The sequence below is a fragment of the Melanerpes formicivorus genome, unplaced genomic scaffold (genome assembly GCF_026170545.1).
Source record: "Melanerpes formicivorus ecotype bairdi unplaced genomic scaffold, bMelFor1.0.p_v2 SCAF_68, whole genome shotgun sequence".
NCBI lineage: Eukaryota > Metazoa > Chordata > Aves > Piciformes > Picidae > Melanerpes > Melanerpes formicivorus.
This window is the reverse complement of record NW_027142420.1, coordinates 1,167,687-1,187,083: the sequence shown is the minus strand read 5'-3', so window position 1 is coordinate 1,187,083 and position 19,397 is coordinate 1,167,687. Positions and strand designations below refer to the sequence as shown.

The window sequence follows — 19,397 nt, the reverse complement described above, 5'->3', positions numbered from 1 at the left end:
AAGCACAGAGGATTTCCCTGCCTGTGCCTGGCCTGCAGCCACACTGCTGAGATGAATGCACAACACAGAGAGCAGTGAGAACCCCAGGAGCTGCAGGAGTGGCTTACAAAGACCCAAGCTCAGTGCTCATCATGCTGTGCACCCTGGATTCAACACTCCTTTGAAAGAGCTGGAAGTGCTTCCTGCTGCAGGATGCTTTGCTTTCCTCCCACCCCAAGGAGTTTCCAGCAGAAAGGTCAGGTTGAAACTGGGCCAGGAGGAGCAGAAAGCCCTTGGGCTGAAGTGTAGAGGCAGCACACAATGTAAGTTAAATTTCCTTTATATGTAACACACAGGACAAGATGCCACAGCAAACTGCTTACTCAGCAAACCCACCACCCCCTGCTGACAGGCCTTGTTCATGGCAGGACTCAACAGCAAATACAGACACTGCAGTCACCTCAAGGCTGAGCTCCACTCCTGCCCCTGCTGAGTCTTTTGGCTACAGTCTCATGATTAAGACACTCACTGCTGTTTAGGATGGAACCTGGAATAGTGCTCTACAGAACCAGGGAACTCAGCATCACCACTAACTGTGCATACAGGATTGAAGCCAGGGCCCTTGCTGGCTGCCAAGTGCAAAGCAGCTCAGAGCCCCAGAGCAGCTCCCAGAGCAGCTCCCAGAGCAGCTCCCAGAGCAGCTCCCAGGGCAGCTCCCAGGGCAGCTCCCAGGGCAGCTCCCAGGGCAGCTCCCAGGGCAGCTCCCAGGGCAGCTCCCAGGGCAGAGCTGCAGCACACCTGCAGCCCCTGCCCGAGCCGAGGGCACAGCAGTGGCTGTCTCAAGACAAAGGGACGTGGTACTGAGAGACAGAGTTGTGCAAAGCAGGCTGAGGAGGGTGACTTGGCTACCTCCTTTTCCCAGAGCTACTCTTCCCTGCTTTACTGCTGCTGCCCCCAGACTTGCTTGAAGACTTGGAGGAGAAGAGCCTCGTCATGAACTCCGAGACGTCCGGCAGCTCGTGGTTGGAGTTCAGCATGTTCATGGACTGCTCCATCTCCTGTGTGCAAAGACCACATCAGCTTGCTGCCAGCAGCTGCTCCCAAGGCAGCAGCCTCAAGGCCCCAGCAGGAGGCCGTGCCACCTTCCCCAGGGCACACCCTGCCGCACGCCCCACAGGCAGCCCGAGGGAGAGGAGCCCCGCGCCAGGGCACTGCGGGAGGCAGAGGGGAACCATGGCTCAAGCAGCCTGACAGGCCAGCCCAGTGCATGGGGGAGCAGTGCCCAGGAGACAAAGACATGCCACTCCTCACTTCCTTTGCTCCCAGACTGAGGCTGCTGTCTGGGCTTCAGGCCTGTGTGCTCACACTCCTCACCTCCTCCTGCTTTTGAACACCAGCATCACCTCTGCTCAGCCTCAGAACTCTAGGAGCTGTTTGAAGGGCTTAGGTGTTTTTAGTGCCCTGCTCACTGCCTACATGAAGCTGTAAGGGTACATGGGAGGCAGGATTTTATTCTGTGGTTTTAATCCAGCTAAGCTTGATGCAACTTTAGAGCTCTGCACCGAGGCCCTGGGAGCCCAAACCCATGGGGAAGGGATGAAACAACTGCTGAAGGAGTTCAGTGCCCCCAGCAGCTGAGCTGCACAGCCACAATGGGGCAAGGCTCACCATAGCTGCCAACTCACTGTCAGGCTGGCACCCTGCCCTTCCAGTCCCCATCCTGAATGATGCAGCTTGAGCTGCTCCCAGATACCAAGCAAAAGCCTCCCTGGGGAAGCTGCTGCACCTGCACTCCCTCTGCACTCTGCCTCTGCAAGCAGAGCTACTCACCAGCTGCCTGCATCTGCATGGGGCCACTCCCAGGCACACAGCCAGGCTGCCTGCAGAGTGCTTGAGAGCAGCTCTGGAGACAGAGCCTTGGGGGTGCTGGGTGCTGAGCAGCTCCCCAGGAGCCAGCAGTGCCTCCTGCAGCCCAGAGGCAGCTGTGTGCTGGGCTGCAGCCAGAGCAGTGTGGGCAGCAGGGCAGCAGAGGGGATTCTGCCCCTGGGCTCTGCTCTGCTCAGACCTCACCTCCAATCCTGCCTCCAGTTCTGGTGTCTCCAGCAGGAGAAGGACACAGAGCTGCTGGAGAGAGTGCAGAGGAGGCCACAAAGATGCCCCAAGGGCTGGAGCAGCTCTGCTGTGAGCACAGGCTGAGGGAGCTGGGGCTGTGCAGCCTGCAGAGGAGAAGGCTCCAGGGGGACCTCAGAGCTGCTGCCAGGAGCTGAAGGGATCCTGCAGGAAGGCTGCAGAGGGACTTTCCATCAGGGGGTCTAGAGACAGGCCAAGGGGGAATGGTTTGAAGCTGAGGCAGAGCAGGGTCAGACTGGAGCTGAGGAAGAAGTTCTTCAGCAGGAGGCTGCTGAGACTCTGGCCCAGGCTGCCCAGGGAGGCTGTGGCTGCCTCCTGCCTGGGGTGTTGCAGGCCAGGCCAGGCCAGGGGAGGTTGGAGCTGAGCTCTAAGCTCGCCCCCAGCCTCAGCCAGTCTGCAGGCACTGTCCCATCAGTGACAACAGAAGGAAGAAGTTGTTTTCTAAACTCCACCCCAGAGTTCAGCTCTTCTGGGTGAGGGGCCATGGGCACCAGCATGTCTCTGTCTCCTCTCTTAGTCAAAATGAGACAGGAGAGCATCCCATAGCTCTGCCAGGACTTGACATAACCACCCCACCCCAAAGGGCCTCTCCTGCCTGTAAAGCACTGCTTGAGCCAGTGGTCATTTGGAGCAGAGGGAGTTGAAACCACCCAAGCCCTCCACAAGCAGCCCCAAGCCAGCCAAGGAACACTTCTGAAGCTAGGAGAAGACTTAGCAGACACCTTGAGGCTCCACCTTGTCCCAGCCCTCTGCTGCTCGGCATTGGCATGATGGGAGAACAGAGCACAGCAGTGAGTGACTGCAGCAGCACCCAGGGCACAGCCCTGCAGCACCTGCAGCAGCAGCCCAGGCAGCTCTGGGCTCAGCTTGCACTGCATTTAACTGCCCAGCTTAGGCTGGTGGGCAAGAGACCCCCACATCACACCCTCCTCAGCACAGCTCCTGCTAGTGAGGTGGTGTCTGAGACTGGAGTGCTAGGCTGAAGCAGAGCAGGAACTGGCTGGAAGCTGATGAGCACCTTGGAGAAGCTCTCCTGCTCTGCAGACACAGCTCCTGCTGGGCTGCTCTGAGCTGTGCCTAACAGCTGCACCCTGTGCTCTGCTGCTCAGCAGCAAACTCCTGAGACACCCCCAGCCCTGCCTCCAGCTCTGCTGTCCCCAGGAGAAGGACACAGAGCTGCTGCAGAGAGTGCAGAGGAGGCCACAAAGATGCTCCAAGGGCTGGAGCAGCTCTGCTGGGAGCACAGGCTGAGGGAGCTGGGGCTGTGCAGCCTGCAGAGGAGAAGGCTCCAGGGGCACCTCAGAGCTGCTGCCAGGAGCTGAAGGGATCCTGCAGGAAGGCTGCAGAGGGACTTTCCATCAGGGGGTCTAGAGCCAGGCCAAGGGGGAATGGTTTGAAGCTGAGGCAGAGCAGGGTCAGACTGGAGCTGAGGAAGAAGTTCTTCAGCAGGAGGCTGCTGAGACTCTGGCCCAGGCTGCCCAGGGAGGCTGTGGCTGCCTCCTGCCTGGGGGTGCTGCAGGCCAGGCTGGATGAGGCCTTGAGCAGCTGAGTGTAGCTGAGAGGTGTCCCTGGGCCTGGAGGGGAGGTTGGGGCAGCTGAGCTCTGAGCTCCCTTCCAGCCTGAGCCCTGCTGTGAGTCTATGGAATGTCAGAGCTCAGTGTTGGGCCAGCAGCAGTGTGTCAGCTGGCTAACCTACACCATTAGGACTCAAGTGGAGGAAGTGCAGCCTGGGCTCTGCCCCTGCCCTGCAGCTGCAGCCCCAGCTCTGCTGCCCTGCTCCCAGGCACTCACCCTCCTCATGTCGGGGTCGCTGGTGTTGACGACCTTGGGCAGCAGCACAAATATCAGCAAGGGCAGCACCATCATCATCACCTGCAGGGGGGACAGCAGGCACTTCTGCAGCTGATGTCTTGCTCCATTCTCAGACACAGTGCCAGCAAGCTCTCACCTGAGCAGGCAGCTCTGGGAACTGCTGCACTGGGAGCAGTACCCAGGAGGAGGCACCCAGGGGTCAGGGGAGAGCTCCTGAAGCAGCTCCCTGCTGCACAGAGCAGCCTGCAGTGCTTCTGGCCCCTCCCAGCACCACCCTACACCACCCCCATGCTGGCCAAGGAACTAGCCCAGGGGCTGCTCTCGGGGGTCAGAGTGGTGTGGAGGGAGGTAGAGGCCACTGCAGAGCTGCTGCTTTGGTTTGGCCTCAGTGCTGATAAACTGCTGCTTGCAGAGCACCCATCTGAATCACTCCTGCAGGGCAGAGCTGCACTCTGCCTCTCAGGCTATGCCAGCAAAGCAGCCAGGGGTGGCTGGCACACTGAGCTCCTCTGCAGCACCTCCAGCTCCAGACCTGCAGCACAGGAAGATGCTGCTCTGAAGCACTGCCCCGTTCAGGCTCAGCTGGGCTCCAGTTCCCTGCCTGTTCCCCCTCCCCACATCTACAGCTGAAAACCAGCCTCAGCTGCAAGAGGAGGAGGCTGTGGGGATGCTCCCTCCCTGCAAGTGCTCCAGGCCACTCTGGATGAGGCCTTGAGCTGGGCTAGTGGAAGGAGTGCCTGCCCATGGCAGGGCATTGGAGCTAATGGCCTCCAAGCTCCCTTCCAGCCCAAACCACTCTGTGACTCTGTATGGAGGAGAGGTCATACAAAGCTTCTTGACCACACAACCCCCAAAGAGAGGAAATCCTCTCCCAGAAGAGCCAGAAGTGCAGAGCCTTGCTGAGCTGCTTCACTCTTGGCACTCTGAGCAGCTGGACTTGGCCCCCAGCACCTCCCTCAGCTGTGTGCTGCTGGTACCTACCATGGGGTTCATGAGGAAGTCTGTCCAGCCCCAGGACTCTCTCTTTATGAAGTAGGAAGGAGGTCCAGAAGACTTCATCTGGAGAGGGTATGGCAGCCTGACCACCTCAGAGGTCTTGATGTAGTTCACATACCTGGCTCTGGGGAGCAACATGGACATCAGTGAGCAGAGAGCCCAGCTGCAGACACCCCCAGGGCAGAGCTCCAGCAGCAGGCTGCAGACACAGCTCCCTGCTGGGCGCTGCCCTCTCAGCAGCACTCCCTGGGATCAGCTGACACTGCAGCTGCACTGCCAGCAGCCTGAGAGTCCTGACCTGGAGAAGAGGGCTGCACCCCACAGCCAGCACACTCACACCTCTCTGCTCAGGGGCACTTCCCCACCACTCTTTTCCTCCCCTTGGCAACAGGCAGGCTCAGCCAGGGGGCTGCAGAGCTTGGAGCAGGGGGCTGCAGAGCTTGGAGCAGGGGGCTGCAGCTGCAGCAGTTGGCTTGGGGCACCAGCTGTTGCTGTCAGAAGCCAATGGCTCCTTCCTTCCCCTCCAGTGCACCCCCTGGCAGGTAGCAGTGCTGGCCCTGGGCCTGGACACAGCTCTCCCACAGCTCTTCTTCAGTCACTTTGTGCTCTCCTCCAGCTCTTCTTCATGCCCTGTGACCATCCACCAAGCCTCTCCAACTCCAGGAGTGACTTCTGCCTGTCACAGAAATCCTTCCTTCCTGTCACCAAATGCTGATCCCCAGTGTCCCTCCCTCCTCCCTCATGACTGTAGTCTCTTCAGAGCTCTGGACATTTCCCAGTAGGTCACAGGATTGCTTAGCTTGGGAAAGGCCTTTAAGGTGCTGAAGCCCAAGCACTGACCCAGCACTGCCAGCTGCACCACCAGAGCACTGCCTCTCTCCTGGAGGCTTGCAGGGGTGGTCATGCAGCTGCTGGCTGCTCCTCCTGAGCACTGCAGAACCTTTCTGAGAGGCAGAACCTCCCTCAGCAGAGCCCAGCTGCCCTCTCCCTCATGCAGGACTCTGTATTCCTGCATCCCCCATCCCAGCCCTCAGTAGCTCGCAGCTGCTGGACAAGCTAAGCTCCCTGCAGCTCTGCTCTGCAGCCAAACCCTGCCCACCTTCTGTAGGGCAGTTTGTTCTCTCTAGCCCCCAGACACCAACAGAGTGCTAAGGGAGAGGCCAAGCACACTCCTGTGGCTGTATCCATCCTGATGCCAAAGGGACTGCCCAACAGTGCTGAAAAAGCAAAGTGTGGAGAAGAGAAGCTCAGCTCCAGCTGTGCTGCTGCTACTCTCCTCCTCCTCCTCACTAACAACAGACTCTCTGCACTGCCTGCAGTGTGGGATTGCTCTTTTACCTCCCTTAAAAGACTGCTGCTGTTGCTCCTGATGTTTGTGGTCCTGGAAACTAACAGCAGCCTTTGCAAGACACTGCAAAAGGCAACCTGGGGAGCTGAGGCCCTGCAGGTGTGGCTGTGGAGGGAAATGAGCTACAAGCACCTCCCTGTCAGTGGCAATCAGCCATGTTCCTGTGCCACTGCAGTGTGCCCCCAAGGGTGGGCAGCTCAAGGTGGCAGGGATGGGTTGGGGACTGACCTGTTGGAGGGCAGTGAAGGGGAAAGGGGCCTGGGGGTCCTGATGGACAGGAGGATGTCCATGAGCCAGCAAGGTGTCCTTGTGGCCAAGAAGGCCAAGGGCAGCCTGGGGTGAGTAGGGCCAGAGAGGTTCTCCTCCCCCTCTGCTCTGCCCTGCTGAGGCCACATCTGGAATACTGTGTCCTGTTCTGGGCCCTCAGCTCAAGAAGGACCTCAGGGAACTGCTGGAGAGAGTCCAGCACAGAGCCCCAGAGCTGCTGCAGGCAGTGGAACATCTCCCTGTGAGCACAGCTGAGGGAGCTGGGGCTGGGAGCAGAGCAGCCTGAGGGCTGCCCTCAGTGCTGGGGGTCAAGATGTGCAGGGCTGGAGCCAGGCTCTGCTCAGGGATGGCCAAGCACAGCACAAGGGGCACTGGGGTCAAGCTGGAGCAGAGGAGGTGCCAGGGGAACAGGAGGGAAACTTTGTCCCTGTGAGGGTGGCAGAGCCTGGAGCAGGCTGCCCAGAGAGGCTGTGGAGTCTCCTGCTCTGGAGCCTTCCCAGCCCCCCCTGGATGTGTTCTGTGTGCCCTGCCCTGGGTGCCCTGCTCTGGCAGGGCTTGGGCTGAGTGATCTCTGGAGGTCCCTTCCAGCCCCTAGCATCCTGTGATGCTGTGCTCAGGTAACAATAAAGCCAGCATGCCACAGAACTGGGCTGGCAGCTCCAGCATCTGCCAGGAAGTGCAAGGAGTATCTCAGGAGGTGGAACAGAAGTGGTTCAGCATTTAGGGCTGGAATGAGTTAGAGTTCTGTGTGTCACATCCTGGCACAACAGTCACCCCAAAAATGAAAAGGAGAAAGGGAAAGGAAATAAAGTACTGGTAAGAGGTCAGTTCAGTGATGCAGTGCAGGGCAGTGTGGGGGAGCTGCAGCAGTGACAGGAGCAGCAGGGAGCTGGCTTGCCAATCCCACCGTGCTGAAGGCCTTAACTGGGAAAGGAAGAAAGGAAAGCAGACTGTGGGCTTGGAGAAGCATGCTCCCAGCAGTGGTGCTGCAGGGAGCTGAGGAAAGGCCTGAGGTGGAGCAGGTCTCCAGCCCTGGTGGCCCTGCAGGAAGCAAAGCCAGGCTCACCTCATCTTGCCTTTGGAGGTGATGTCGACTCGCACGGGCTCGAACTTGTGCGCGGGGGATATCACCTCCACCACGTAGGACCCCGAGGGCACCTCGTGCACCACGAAGCTGCCATCTGTCCTGGGAAGCACAGGGAGAGCCACTCAGCTCAGCAGGCCCCAGCAGGCCAGGCTGTGCTGCGCTGGGTCTGCAGGAAGCACAGCACCAGGGGGGTGGCACAGGGGAAAACCTCAGCACCCTCCAGGGCAGCAATGAGAGCAGCAATCATCAGCCACAGTCAAGGCTTTCTCATGCCCTCAAGTGTTGCCTTGGAGGAGTCACTTCACAGCCTAAAGTAAGACTTGAGGTGGTCAGACTCCAGCTACTTGATGCCAGAGTCAACCTCCACCTTCCTTCCCCCTCCCACCACACAGCCAAGGAAGTTTACTTTGCTGCAGTACTTCAGCTGGGAGCGAGAAAGCCCCAAAGTGACGTCCTGGAGTGTGGGAGGCTGGCAGAGATGACTTGAGGTGCACCCAAGTGCAGCCTGTGCCTTGGCTGCTCAAGAGGCTTTGGGGCTTGTTTCCCTTCCTAATTGCTCCCCTCAGGACTGAGCCCACGCTGGAAAGCTCTGTCATGACATGAGGGAAACCAAGAGCTCTGCACACACCCAAGGGACTCTCAGACAGATCCAAGTATGAAACCTCAGCATTCACTGAAAATATTAGCAACAGGATGCTTGGAAGCTTCAGCACCAGCTGCCATCAAACTGAGACCACAGAGGCATGCAGCTTGCCTCCTACAGCCTTCCAGAAGCTTCCAGGAAGATAACATTTACTGTTCTCTGCCCCTCTTAAAATGGATATGAGAGACACCTCCCATAAACATAACAGAAAAGATATCCCCCCTGCAAGTAAGGGAAAAGATCCCTCCCCTGAAAAGACAAGGCCTCTCCTAACCAGGAAAGATCTCTCCCTTGCAAAGACCTCTCCTAGACATAAAAGATCTCTCCCCTGCCAGTGAAAGCCACCTCCCCTGAAGAGCTCTCTCTCCAACAAGAACAGCACATAGATCTCCAAGGCAAGCCAAGCAGCAGCCCCAGTGTTCTCCACCCCTCTAAAACTCCTGTAAAGGATCTCTCTCCTAGAAGCAAGAGCCCAGGTTAAGGCCAGGGAGTTGCTCCACAGGGGCAGACAGGGTGAGCCCCTGGTTCCCCAGACACCTGCATCCAGAAGGCAGGGGAGGTGAATCCCCTTCAAAGGCAACTCTCAAGACTTTTGTCCTTGTGTCCTTCACTGAAGTTCTCTCCCAGAGCTGCACTTTGGAACCGAAGGCACTTCCAGCAGGAGGCAGAGGGCAGGCAGTGGGTGGTGCTGCCTGGTGCCTTGTGCTGCTCTGAGCCCCTGGGGATGCTCACACCTCCTGCTGCTGCAGGTAGCCAGGGGGGCTTCCCAGCCCCGTCCTGCTCCTTCCTCATGCTTCACAGCACTATGCTGAGAACATTCAATCAAGTTTGTGGCTTTTGGGGGGTTGGCTTGGTTTGGTTTGTCCCTGAAGATTTGTATGGCAAAGTACATTCTCCCTCTGGAATGCTGGTACCCAATATTGCCTGGTTTGAAGTCAAAACAACAACAGAAGCTGAGTGTTCCTGACAGCAGAGGGACAGCAGCAAGAGTTACAAAAATGCCCTTTGAGAGACTCAGAAGGTGACTCTGCCACATCCCAGAGGGCTCCCCCTCTTCCTGATGGCTGGCATGGCATCCCCCTAACATCCAGTCACAACATGCCTGGGAGATGGGGACAGACAGACCTTCTGCTACACCAAACACACTCCAGTGTCCTTCCCTGAACAGCAGGGACCCTCCTCCTGTGCCTGGAATAGCAGGTGTGGAAGGCAAGACCTCCTCTAGCCCACTTCCTACTAGCAGGCACGCTGCCTGCCAGCACTGTGCTTCCTGCCAGTGACCAAACCCCCAAGGAGCACCACAGCACTCCTGCCACAGCACCCCACACCCACCTGCAGTGGCTTGGCATGAAGCTGCAGTGTGCTCCGTGGCCAGAGCTCTGTCATCAGCGAGGGATTCCCTGAGCCACTTCCTCATACTCCATACACCTGCACTGCCCAGCAAGCACTTGGAAACTCACCAGCTCCACAGTGCTGCTCACATCAGCTCCTGACCATGCCAGGCTCCCCCCGCCTCGGCAGGTCCCCACACCGGCAAGGTCCTGCCAGCCTGGCAGGGTCCAGCTGCTCTGTCCTCCTCTCCACAGCTCCCTGGGCCAAAGTGCAGCTCAGCTTTCACTGCAGCGATTCCAAATGCCCTGTGCTCAGGAGCTGTTGCCCTCACCCTGTGCAGACTCCTCACCTGGAGCCATGACTTTAACAGCAGCCTCTGACACCCTGCCAAAAGCAGCGACCCTCCCCTTAAACCCAGCTCCTACACCTCCTGCCGTGGCATCAGCTCTCCTCCCTGAAGGCCTTTCTGAAGCTCCTTGGCTGCTGTGACTACAGCCACTGCCTCCCGGGGCTCAGTGAGCTCCAGTGATTCCTTAGGGCTCCCGAGGCACAGGCAGGGCCCTGGGGGGCAATGCAGCTTGTCCCCTGCGGCGCCTCACCCTGGTGCCAGGCTCTGGGCAGGCACTGCAAGAGGCAAGGGCGGCTCAGACCCTGCTCCGGGATGGCTGCACACTTAGGCTTAGGTCTTAAAACAGACCGGAGTGCACCCGCAAGAGCCGAGACCGACCCTGGGCTCCAGGATCGATGCAGACGGGTGGGGGTTGTTGTGCGGGGTGTCCCGGCTTTTGGCTGGGTTGCGGGGGTTCCTTGTCGGGTTTGGCAGGGGTTTCGGTTGGGGTTTTTGCTTTGTTTCTAGTGAAAGCCCTTGGCTGCGCCTGCGGGGGGCTGGGAACGAGCCCCGGCGCACGGCAGCTGCCCCTTCCGAGCCCGCCCGCCCCTGCCGCCTCACAGGCGCGGTGCGAGCGCGGGGGCAGGGCCGCGGCCGGCTGCGGGATGCTGCTCGGCACAGCTCCCCGGGCACAGCTCCCCGCGCCCGGCTCCCGCTGCCCAGCCGCGCCCAGCCCCGCCGCCATCTTACGGCCGCCACCGGGCAAGCGCGGAGGGCACCTCCAGCGCGGGGCACCTCCGGCCCCAGCCCGCCGACGCCGAGCCCCCCGCCCCGCCCGTGGCTCACTTCAGGAAGCCGACGTGCTCCTCCCCGTCCACGAGCACCCGAGCCCCCGCGATCCAGTCCTGCGGCTTCACCCCGGGCACCACGGCCCGGCCCTCGATCTTAAAGCGCTCCCCGGAGCCCGCGCCGCCCGGCGACTCCGCCGTCCCCGCCGCCTCCGAGCCGCGGGCGCCGTGCGGCAGCGGCGCCGCCAGGAGGCAGAGCAGCAGCAGGCACGCGGCCCCGCGCCGCGCCGCCATCGCGCGCCGCCGCCCTCCCGGCCCCGGCCGCCCGCCTGCTTCCCTCCGCGCGGGGAGCCGGGCCGCGGGCCTGCTGCGCCTGCGCGCCACAGCAGGAAGAGGGCGCGCCGCGGGGTGACGCCAGGGGCGCGGGCCAATAAGAACGAGGCGAGCTGGCGCCGCGGTTTGATATAATGAACACGGGCCAATAGGAGCGAGGTGGAGGGGGCGTCGCGCTGTGATGGCAGGGGCGCGGGCCAATAAGAACGAGGCGAGCTGGGCGCCGCGGGGTGACATAATGAACACGGGCCAATAGGAGCGAGGTGAAGGGGGCGTCGCGCTGTGATGGCAGGGGCGCGGGCCAATAAGAACAAGACGATAGGAGCGTCCTGGGGTGACGCAAGGTGCGTGGGCCAATAAGAGTGAGGTGAAAATGGCGTCGCGCCGTGATGTCAGGGGCGCGGGCCAATAAGGGCGAGGCAGAAGGGGCGCCGCGGGCTCTGCCGTGCGGGCAGCTGCGGGAGTGCCTCTGGCAGCCTGCAAGCGCCGAGCCGCGGCCGGGCATAGCTCCCCGCGGCGCCTCCCAGGGACCCTACCTGCCGCCGCGTCAAGGAGCCCGGGCTGCCGGTCAGCCCCTTCCCTCCCGCGCTGCAGAGGAAGGGGGAGGTGGAGAGAGAGCTGCTCCGCTCCAGGGCTGGCAGGCACGGAGCCCTTTCTGAGCGTGCAGTCCCTGCGCTGCTCACTGGCCCTAGGGGCAGCAGCGTTGCTATGCTCTGCGGGGGCTGCTCTGAGCGCGGCTCGGCAAGCTTGCAGCCTGGATAAGCTGCCCCCCATCGCGGGTGTTGGGCGATTAGGCTCTTCCAAGAGGAGAAAGGGAGTGGGCGCTGGGAGGGCTCCGGCGGTTCTCAGTCCTTGAGCAAAGACAAAGGGTCAGACAGTTTGCTACGGGGCTGGGGAAGGAAGCACAACGTGCAGCTGCGGAAGGCAGACGAGCGAGCAGCAGAGGGCTGTGCCCTGGAAACAGTCATGGGCGTTTGTTTAATAGAGAAGACAGTCTAAGTTTCACTCGTGGAAGGTATCATACAAAGAATAATAAGCCCCAGAAAAACAATAAAATCGGTCACAAACCCAAGGCCTGAAGTGTTCTAAGCACTTATTTACAGCTCTGCAGCCTGTTCGTGAGGAGTGCCTAGCAGCTTGTGGACACAGCCATGAACAGCATGAAGGTGTTAGCAGGCAGGCACAGAGTTGCAGGAGCAAGAGGAGAGCTGCCCCAGCTCCCCCCAGCCCTGCCTGTACCCAGCGTGTCCTGTGACACCTCCTGCTCCCATTGTGGCTATGCTTGCTTCCTTCCTGGCGCTTAGGTCAGGGCTAATTACCGACTGCTTTGCAAACATGTAGTCATTAAGCATGATTGTGTGGAGATGATGAACCTGGCCCTCAGCCATGACTCACACATCAGCCCCTGTGAGTGGCAGCACAGGAATTACTGAGAGAGGCCATGGGCAGGCAGGTGCTGAGCTCTCTGCTGCACCAGGAGCTTTGCTGTGGTTAAACACAGAATGAACACAAGTTTTGCAGCTCACTTGCTTCAGCAGTGCTGGGGGGCTGGGGGCTGTGAGGGTTTTTGTCTGTTGGGGTTTGTCTCTGGGGGTGTTGGGGGGGGCAGGGTGGGTTGGATTTTTTCGGTTGTTTGGGGTCTTTTACCTTTGAGAGGCAATCCACTGTAGCATGGAAGCAGGATGCCATCTCCTGGCACTCCACAGTGCTGCACTGGAAAGGTTTAACATAAGAACACCAACTGAACAACTCAGGATGGCAGCCTGGAGCCAGTGGCAGACCCTGTGCGGTCCTGAAGGTGAGCTGCCCCGAGAGGCTCCTGCTGCCGACTTGGGGCAGGGGGTTAGACAGGCTGCCCTCCTGACTTACAATCACAGAGTGGTCTGGAGGCACCTCCAAAGCTCACCCAGTCCAACCCCCTGCACTCAGCAGGGACATCCTCCACTGGGTCAGGTTGCTCACAGCCCTGTCCAGCCTCACCTTGAATAGCTCCAGGGATGAGGTCTCAACTCCCTCCCTGGGCAACCTGCTGCAGTGTTCCAGCAGCCTCCTGGTGCAGAACTTGTTCCTCACATCCAATCTCCATCTGCTCTGCTCTCATTTCAAACCATTGTCCCTGCTCCTGTCCCTGCAGGCCTTTGGGAGCAGTCCCTCTGCAGCCTTCCTGCAGGATCCCTTCAGGTGCTGGCAGGCTGCTATTAGGTCTGCCTGGAGCCTTCTCTTCTCCCTCAGCTGCCTCAGCCTGTCCTCACAGCAGAGGTTCTCCAGCCCAACTTCCAGGCATTGCATGACCTGCTCCAGAGTACCAGTCTGCTTCAAAGAGATTGCTCATCAAGTGCCCTGGGTAATTATCCTGCCCTCCATCCCTGATGGACTGCTGCATGTTGGGGCAGAACATCTCCTCACCCCTGTAAGCTCAGTAGCTGTCAGAGCAATCTCTGCCTCTCCAGCATGTCCATCCCCACAGCATGGAGCCAGCAGGTACCACTGAAGGCTTTTCTGTCTCTCAGAGCCAACCTTCCTCAACCTCTTTGCTTGCTCCCAGCCCAAGGTGAACACTGGAAAGCTGAGATTCAGAGGTCACCCCCAAGGTTTTGTTGTGTGCTGGAAGCTGGCTTTGCCCTACTGTGACTGCCCCTGTTCACTGTTGTGCCTCTGTCTGTCAAGCAGCAGCTGAGCACAACCCATGCAGGCAGAGTGTTCCAGAGCTGCAGCACCCCTGAAGCTGCCCAGGCAGGAATGCCCCAGAGAAGGGTGCCACACGTCCCCAGATTCCTGGGCTGTGGCTGTACAGACACCACCTGCAATCATCCCTGGGAGGCTACAGTGACACATCACTGCAGCATCTGCCCTCCACAATTACAACTGCTCTCAAATCCCTACCTCTTGGGATGCATCTAAGTGCTGCCTTGGTCTTGACATCTGGATTTTACTTCCATGGTGACACACGTGGCCTCCAGATAGCACAGCATCAGCAGAACCCTCCAGGGTGGCATGCAGAAGTCTCCTTTTGCTTTACTGCACTATAGGTAAAGAGAGCACCACAAAAAGCATTTCCTCTTGCATTGCAGACTCAAGGCAGAGTTCATGTGCTGTGCAGAGCTGGTTCTCATCAGACAGGAGGCCAGAGCAACGTGAAGTGGCTGCAAGGACTTTGTAGGATGCTCTACCATGGAATCACACAATGGCTCAGGCTGGAAGGGAGCTCAGCTGCCCCAACCTCCCCTCCATGCCCAGGGACACCTCTCAGCTACACTCAGCTGCTCAAGGCCTCATCCAGCCTGGCCTTCAACACCCCCAGGCAGGAGGCAGCCACAGCCTCCCTGGGCAGCCTGGGCCAGAGTCTCAGCAGCCTCCTGCTGAAGAACTTCTTCCTCAGCTCCAGTCTGACCCTGCTCTGCCTCAGCTTCAAACCATTCCCCCTTGGCCTGTCTCTAGACCCCCTGATGGAAAGTGTCAATGCTGCAGCTGCTCCCTGCACACCACAACTGCACAACTGACTGCTGGTGGCTCCATGAGGAGAAACAGTGACAGATGAGAGACAGCAGCTGTGGCAGGAAGTACTGAAACTCAGCATCTGCAGCAGCAGTTACTGCTTGGCTTCATTTTCTGTCCCTGCTGGATGTGTTAGCAAAAGGTTGTGTTTGCTGGAGCCATCTGGCCCAGGTGAGTTCTCCCTCTCACTGCAGCATCTCACTGGGGAGGTGGTAAAATGCAATTGCAGTCCTGCAAAGCTACTGCTGAGAATGCTTTGCTCAGCAGGCACAGTGCCCCTAAGCACCTCTCAAGAGACAGCTCCAGGCCATTACCATCAGTTCCAGGCCTGAATACATCTCCCAGCCAAAAGGCAACTCAATAAATGCCTGCCAAAGCTGAGAGCTCTGCTGAAGGGCAGGAGGTGTGGGCAGCAGTGTCTTGCAGAGGGTCTGCAGAGCTAATGGATAGAACCTGCTCTGTAAAGGAAGGAAAGCAGCACAAGGTTAAATGATACAAAGGAAGCATTTTGCCAAGAAAAAATACATTAGCAAGGACCCCAAGGGCTGTAGGTGAAGGGAGTGCTGAACACAGAAGCCCTCTTGTGAGTCTGGATCTGCTGAGCTTATGGAGGAAGACAGAAGGTCTTGAGTTGCCTCCATGTCAGCAGAGGTTTTGCTGAGAACTGCTCCATCCCAACCAGAGGATGAGCTCCCATTTAGGGCATAAGCAGCCCAGGAGGTTCCTGGAATGCAATGATGAGAACTTCCTTTGCAAGGGATGCAGGAGCCAAAGGGAGAGCTGTGCTGCTGGACCTTGTTCTCCCCAGCAAGGAGCAGCTGGTGGGGAAGGTGAAGCTCATGGGAAACCTTGGCTGCAGTGATCATGCAGTGAGGGAGTTCCCAGGTGCTGGGGCAGGCAGGAGAGCTCCCAGCAGTGAGTGCATGCAGGGGCCTGCAGTGCTGTGTGAACAAGACATGTCCTCACTGCCCAGCTCCTGGGGGGTCACAGAACCCTGGAGGGTATAAAGCTTGCAAAGCAAAGGAGAATTCAAAGGCCTGGACTCAGAGTGGGGAACAAGAGGGGTGAATAAGAAAAGAACCTTCAAACAAAACCCACTCAGCTCTCTCTCTTCTCCCTAACTAGTCCCCAGTCCCCCACAGGTAAGCATTCAGACCTGGGGGTGCTTGCAGTCCTTGGTGGACATTCATGTCCCAAACCCACCTGGATACATGCACACCAAGGAGCAGCTGGTGACTGGACCTGCCTCTCCAGTGCACATCACTCTGCTCCTCCAGTGGTGGTGTGAGGAGGTGAAGATGGTGACAGCAGCCACAGCTGCCCTGAGTCGTTCCTGCAGCAGCAGCCTCTGAGTTTGCACAGTGGGCTGGCACCAAGCTGTAGTTTGGTTTGCAGTGAGAACCTGGAAGACTTGAGGTACAAGACATGACACCTGAGAAACCAGGTGTGCCAAAGATGAAGGCAGTTTGTTCTCACTTGGCTGAGGGACAGGGCTGGTGTGGAGCTGGGAGCTGAGCCAAGCAGATGTGCTCCAGCATGTCGGAGGGGTGGAAGAGCAGCAAGTGGGAGCAAACGTGACTGCTCTGCAGGCAGCCTCCAGCCTGCCCCTGTCAAGTGCCTCCCTGCTGTGGAATTCAGCACACAGGAGGGGAAAGGCTTCCTCTATCATCCAACCTGAATCTCCAGCTGCCACAAGCACCCTTCTTGGGGGACATCCAGGAGAGAACACTCCCCCTCCCCCAGCATGAATTCTGTACAAGGGAATTCCCTGCAGCCAGGCAGGCACACAGCAGCCATGGGCCTCAGAAGTCTGCCTGTGCTTCAGCCCTCAACCTCCTTTCATGGTTCTTGATGCCATCACTCAGAGGGCAGTAAATATTTGCAGGGGGCCCCCTTGCAGCATTGCCCTTCCATCCAGACAGCAGATCTGGCAATCCTGACCTCCAGAATGGCTCCTCCCAAGCAGAAAGCACCCCAGAGCTGTGCTACCTTCCAAAACCCCCACAACACTCACAGGCTTACAATCCCAGCAGGGCTCAGGCTGGAAGGGAGCTCAGAGCTCAGCTGCCCCAACCTCCCCACCATGCCCAGGGACACCTCTCAGCTACACTCAGCTGCTCAAGGCCTCATCCAGCCTGGCCTTCAGCACCCCCAGGCAGGAGGCAGCCACAGCCTCCCTGGGCAGCCTATTTTAAAGCACCAAGAAATCCTTCCCAGGGAAGTGGAGTGAGAGGAGCTGCAGTGGCCAGGGCTCCCTCCCCAGCAGCCTCCCAGCTCATTCCTGTGCCAGCTTTGGCTGTGGGCACAGAGCTGCTCCACAGTTAATGCTGCCAGCGGCCACCACTCCTGTGGGTGATTTCAGTGTGAAGCTTTTGGTGCCAGTTACTCTCCCGTCCTGCTTTGCTTTACTGCTTTTCCCTGAGCAGAGGCAGAGCCTTACAGAGTGAAAAAAATAAATTAAACCATTGATTTTAAAAATTAATCTTACTGTAAAAATGACCCTCAAATGTCACCGGCACTGCACAGCCCCGAGCTGGCACTGTACGGCCCCGGGCTGGCACCGAGCTGGCACCGCGCGGCCCCGGGCTGGCCCCGAGCTGGCACCGCGCGGCCTGGGCGTCCTGTGCAGTCACAAACTTCATCTTACTGAACAGGAGCACACAAACCTCTGACCTTCTGGCTTCAAGACAAAGAGCTATGAGCAGACAGCAAGAGTTAAAAGGCTTCTGCTCTGCAAACTGAACACAGAAACAGACCCACCCTGCACTGCCCGCAGGAGCTTCCTCGGCATGGCAACAGCACCTCACAGCCAGGAGCTGTTCGGAGTTCACCTCCCCAGTGATCCAGCAGTCCACCTTCACCTGGGCGAAGCAGGTAACAGAATATTGTGTCCTGTTCTGGGCCCTCAGCTCAAGAAGGACCTCAGGGAACTGCTTGGGAGAGCCCAGCACAGAGCCCCAGAGCTGCTGCAGGCAGTGGAACATCTCCCTGGGAGCACAGGCTGAGGGAGCTGGGGCTGGGAGCAGAGCAGCCTGAGGGCTGCCCTCAGTGCTGGGGATCAAGATGTGCAGGGCTGGAGCCAGGCTCTGCTCAGGGATGGCCAAGCACAGCACAAGGGGCACTGGGGGCAAGCTGGAGCAGAGAAGGTGCCAGGGGAACAGGAGGGAAAACTTTGTCCTTGTGAGGGTGGCAGAGCCTGGAGCAGGCTGCCCAGAGAGGTTGTGGAGTCTCCTGCTCTGGAGCCTTTCCATCCCCTCCTGGATGTGTTCTGTGTGCCCTGCTCTGGCAGAGGGTTGGACTGGGTGGTCTCTGGAGGTCCCTTCCAACATTCTATGCAGCATTCTATGACTGTGAGAGCAGAACTGCTTCACACATGACAACACAACATGGCAGTGAGGAAATCTTCATTCTCCTACCAGCTGCCTGTGTTTGTGCAACCTCTCAGGCTCCTTGGATGTGGCAATAATCCTCCTGTGAAGCAGTGCCTCCAAAACCGACTGAACTCCTGCAGAAAACACATTTGCCTCTCAGAGGTGACAGGCAAGCCTGAGGTCACAGGCAAGCCTGAGGTCACAGTGGCTGGCTGTGTTCCTGAAGCTGGAACACTCATGGCAATACCTGAGCAAGTCTTTCAATCCATCAATAGCTGAAACTCAAGTGGCAACTGCAAGATCCAAACTTAATTCAGCCTTCTTCAAAGTGAAGCTTAAATAGAGCTTGAAGAAGAGCCCTAACCCCAAAGGACAAGAGCTGTTTGATACTGCAACTTACCTTCAGGAATGATGGCAGGGTGCAGGTGGATTCCAGCACCTACAGCCCCAAGAGCAGGCATTACCTTCACATGCAGGTCTGAGCTGCTTTGCAGTGCACACAGTGCTTGCCAAAACCAAACTACCCAAGAAAACCCCAGCATGGCTCAGGCTGGAAGGGAGCTCAGAGCTCAGCTGCCCCAACCTCCCCACCATGCCCAGGGACACCTCTCAGCTACACTCAGCTGCTCAAGGCCTCATCCAGCCTGGCCTGCAACACCCCCAGGCAGGAGGCAGCCACAGCCTCCCTGGGCAGCCTGGGCCAGAGTCTCAGCAGCCTCCTGCTGAAGAACTTCTGCCTCAGCTCCAGTCTGACCCTGCTCTGCCTCAGCTTCAAACCATTCCCCCTTGGCCTGTCTCTAGACCCCCTGATGGAAAGTCCCTCTGCAGCCTTCCTGCAGGATCCCTTCAGCTCCTGGCAGCAGCTCTGAGGTCCCCCTGGAGCCTTCTCCTCTGCAGGCTGCACAGCCCCAGCTCCCTCAGCCCGTGCTGGTGTGCCACAGCTGAAGCCTGGGTGATTATGTCTGTTCTATCCCTTGAAGGGCAGTGCTAGAGCTCTTGCCTCCCCTATGGCAGGTCAGGATCAGAGTCCATTAGTGACCAATCCAAAGGCACCCCCAGTGTAAGACACAACCCAACACTGCAGCTGTGCTTGTTCAGAGTGAAAACACTTTATTTTTCCCAGCCAAGTTCAAAGTCAAGCTTGCAGCCATCAGTGTCCACTTCAATTGGCAGGCATTAACAAAGTCTCTCTGCAAAGCCTTCCAGTTCTCCCAATGGCTTCACAAGGACCAGTGTGAAGTGGCTAGCCCTGTGTTTCAGCTGGGAGTTCTCTCCTCCCCACTTCTAGCAACTGACACAGTATTGCATCTCAAAGAAATCACATCACTAAGTGCTGACCAGGGAATGCATGGCAGGGGGTGGGGAAGAGGATGAAACCAAAGGCAAGGCTTTCAGACAAGCCCCAAGTCATGTAACCAAGCTGGAATCAACCAAGTGTTGAGGAGCAGAAGATGAGCACCACCACCATCAGCTTGCTCAGTCTGTGCC

The 19,397-nt window shown here is 58.5% G+C and overlaps 1 protein-coding gene across 1 annotated transcript; it reads right to left on the bottom strand.

The window, feature by feature from the left end:
• Positions 1-303: 303 nt before the first annotated feature.
• EMC7 (ER membrane protein complex subunit 7) lies at positions 304-11,081 on the bottom strand. The gene is made up of 5 exons (XM_068162890.1): positions 10,769-11,081; positions 7,599-7,718; positions 4,903-5,041; positions 3,901-3,981; positions 304-1,037 (listed from the first exon to the last, which is right to left on the bottom strand). The coding sequence occupies exons 1-5, from the start codon at positions 11,002-11,004 to the stop codon at positions 885-887; spliced, it is 729 nt and encodes a 242-aa protein (XP_068018991.1). The 5' UTR covers positions 11,005-11,081; the 3' UTR covers positions 304-884.
• Between the last annotated feature and the right edge of the window lie 8,316 nt (positions 11,082-19,397).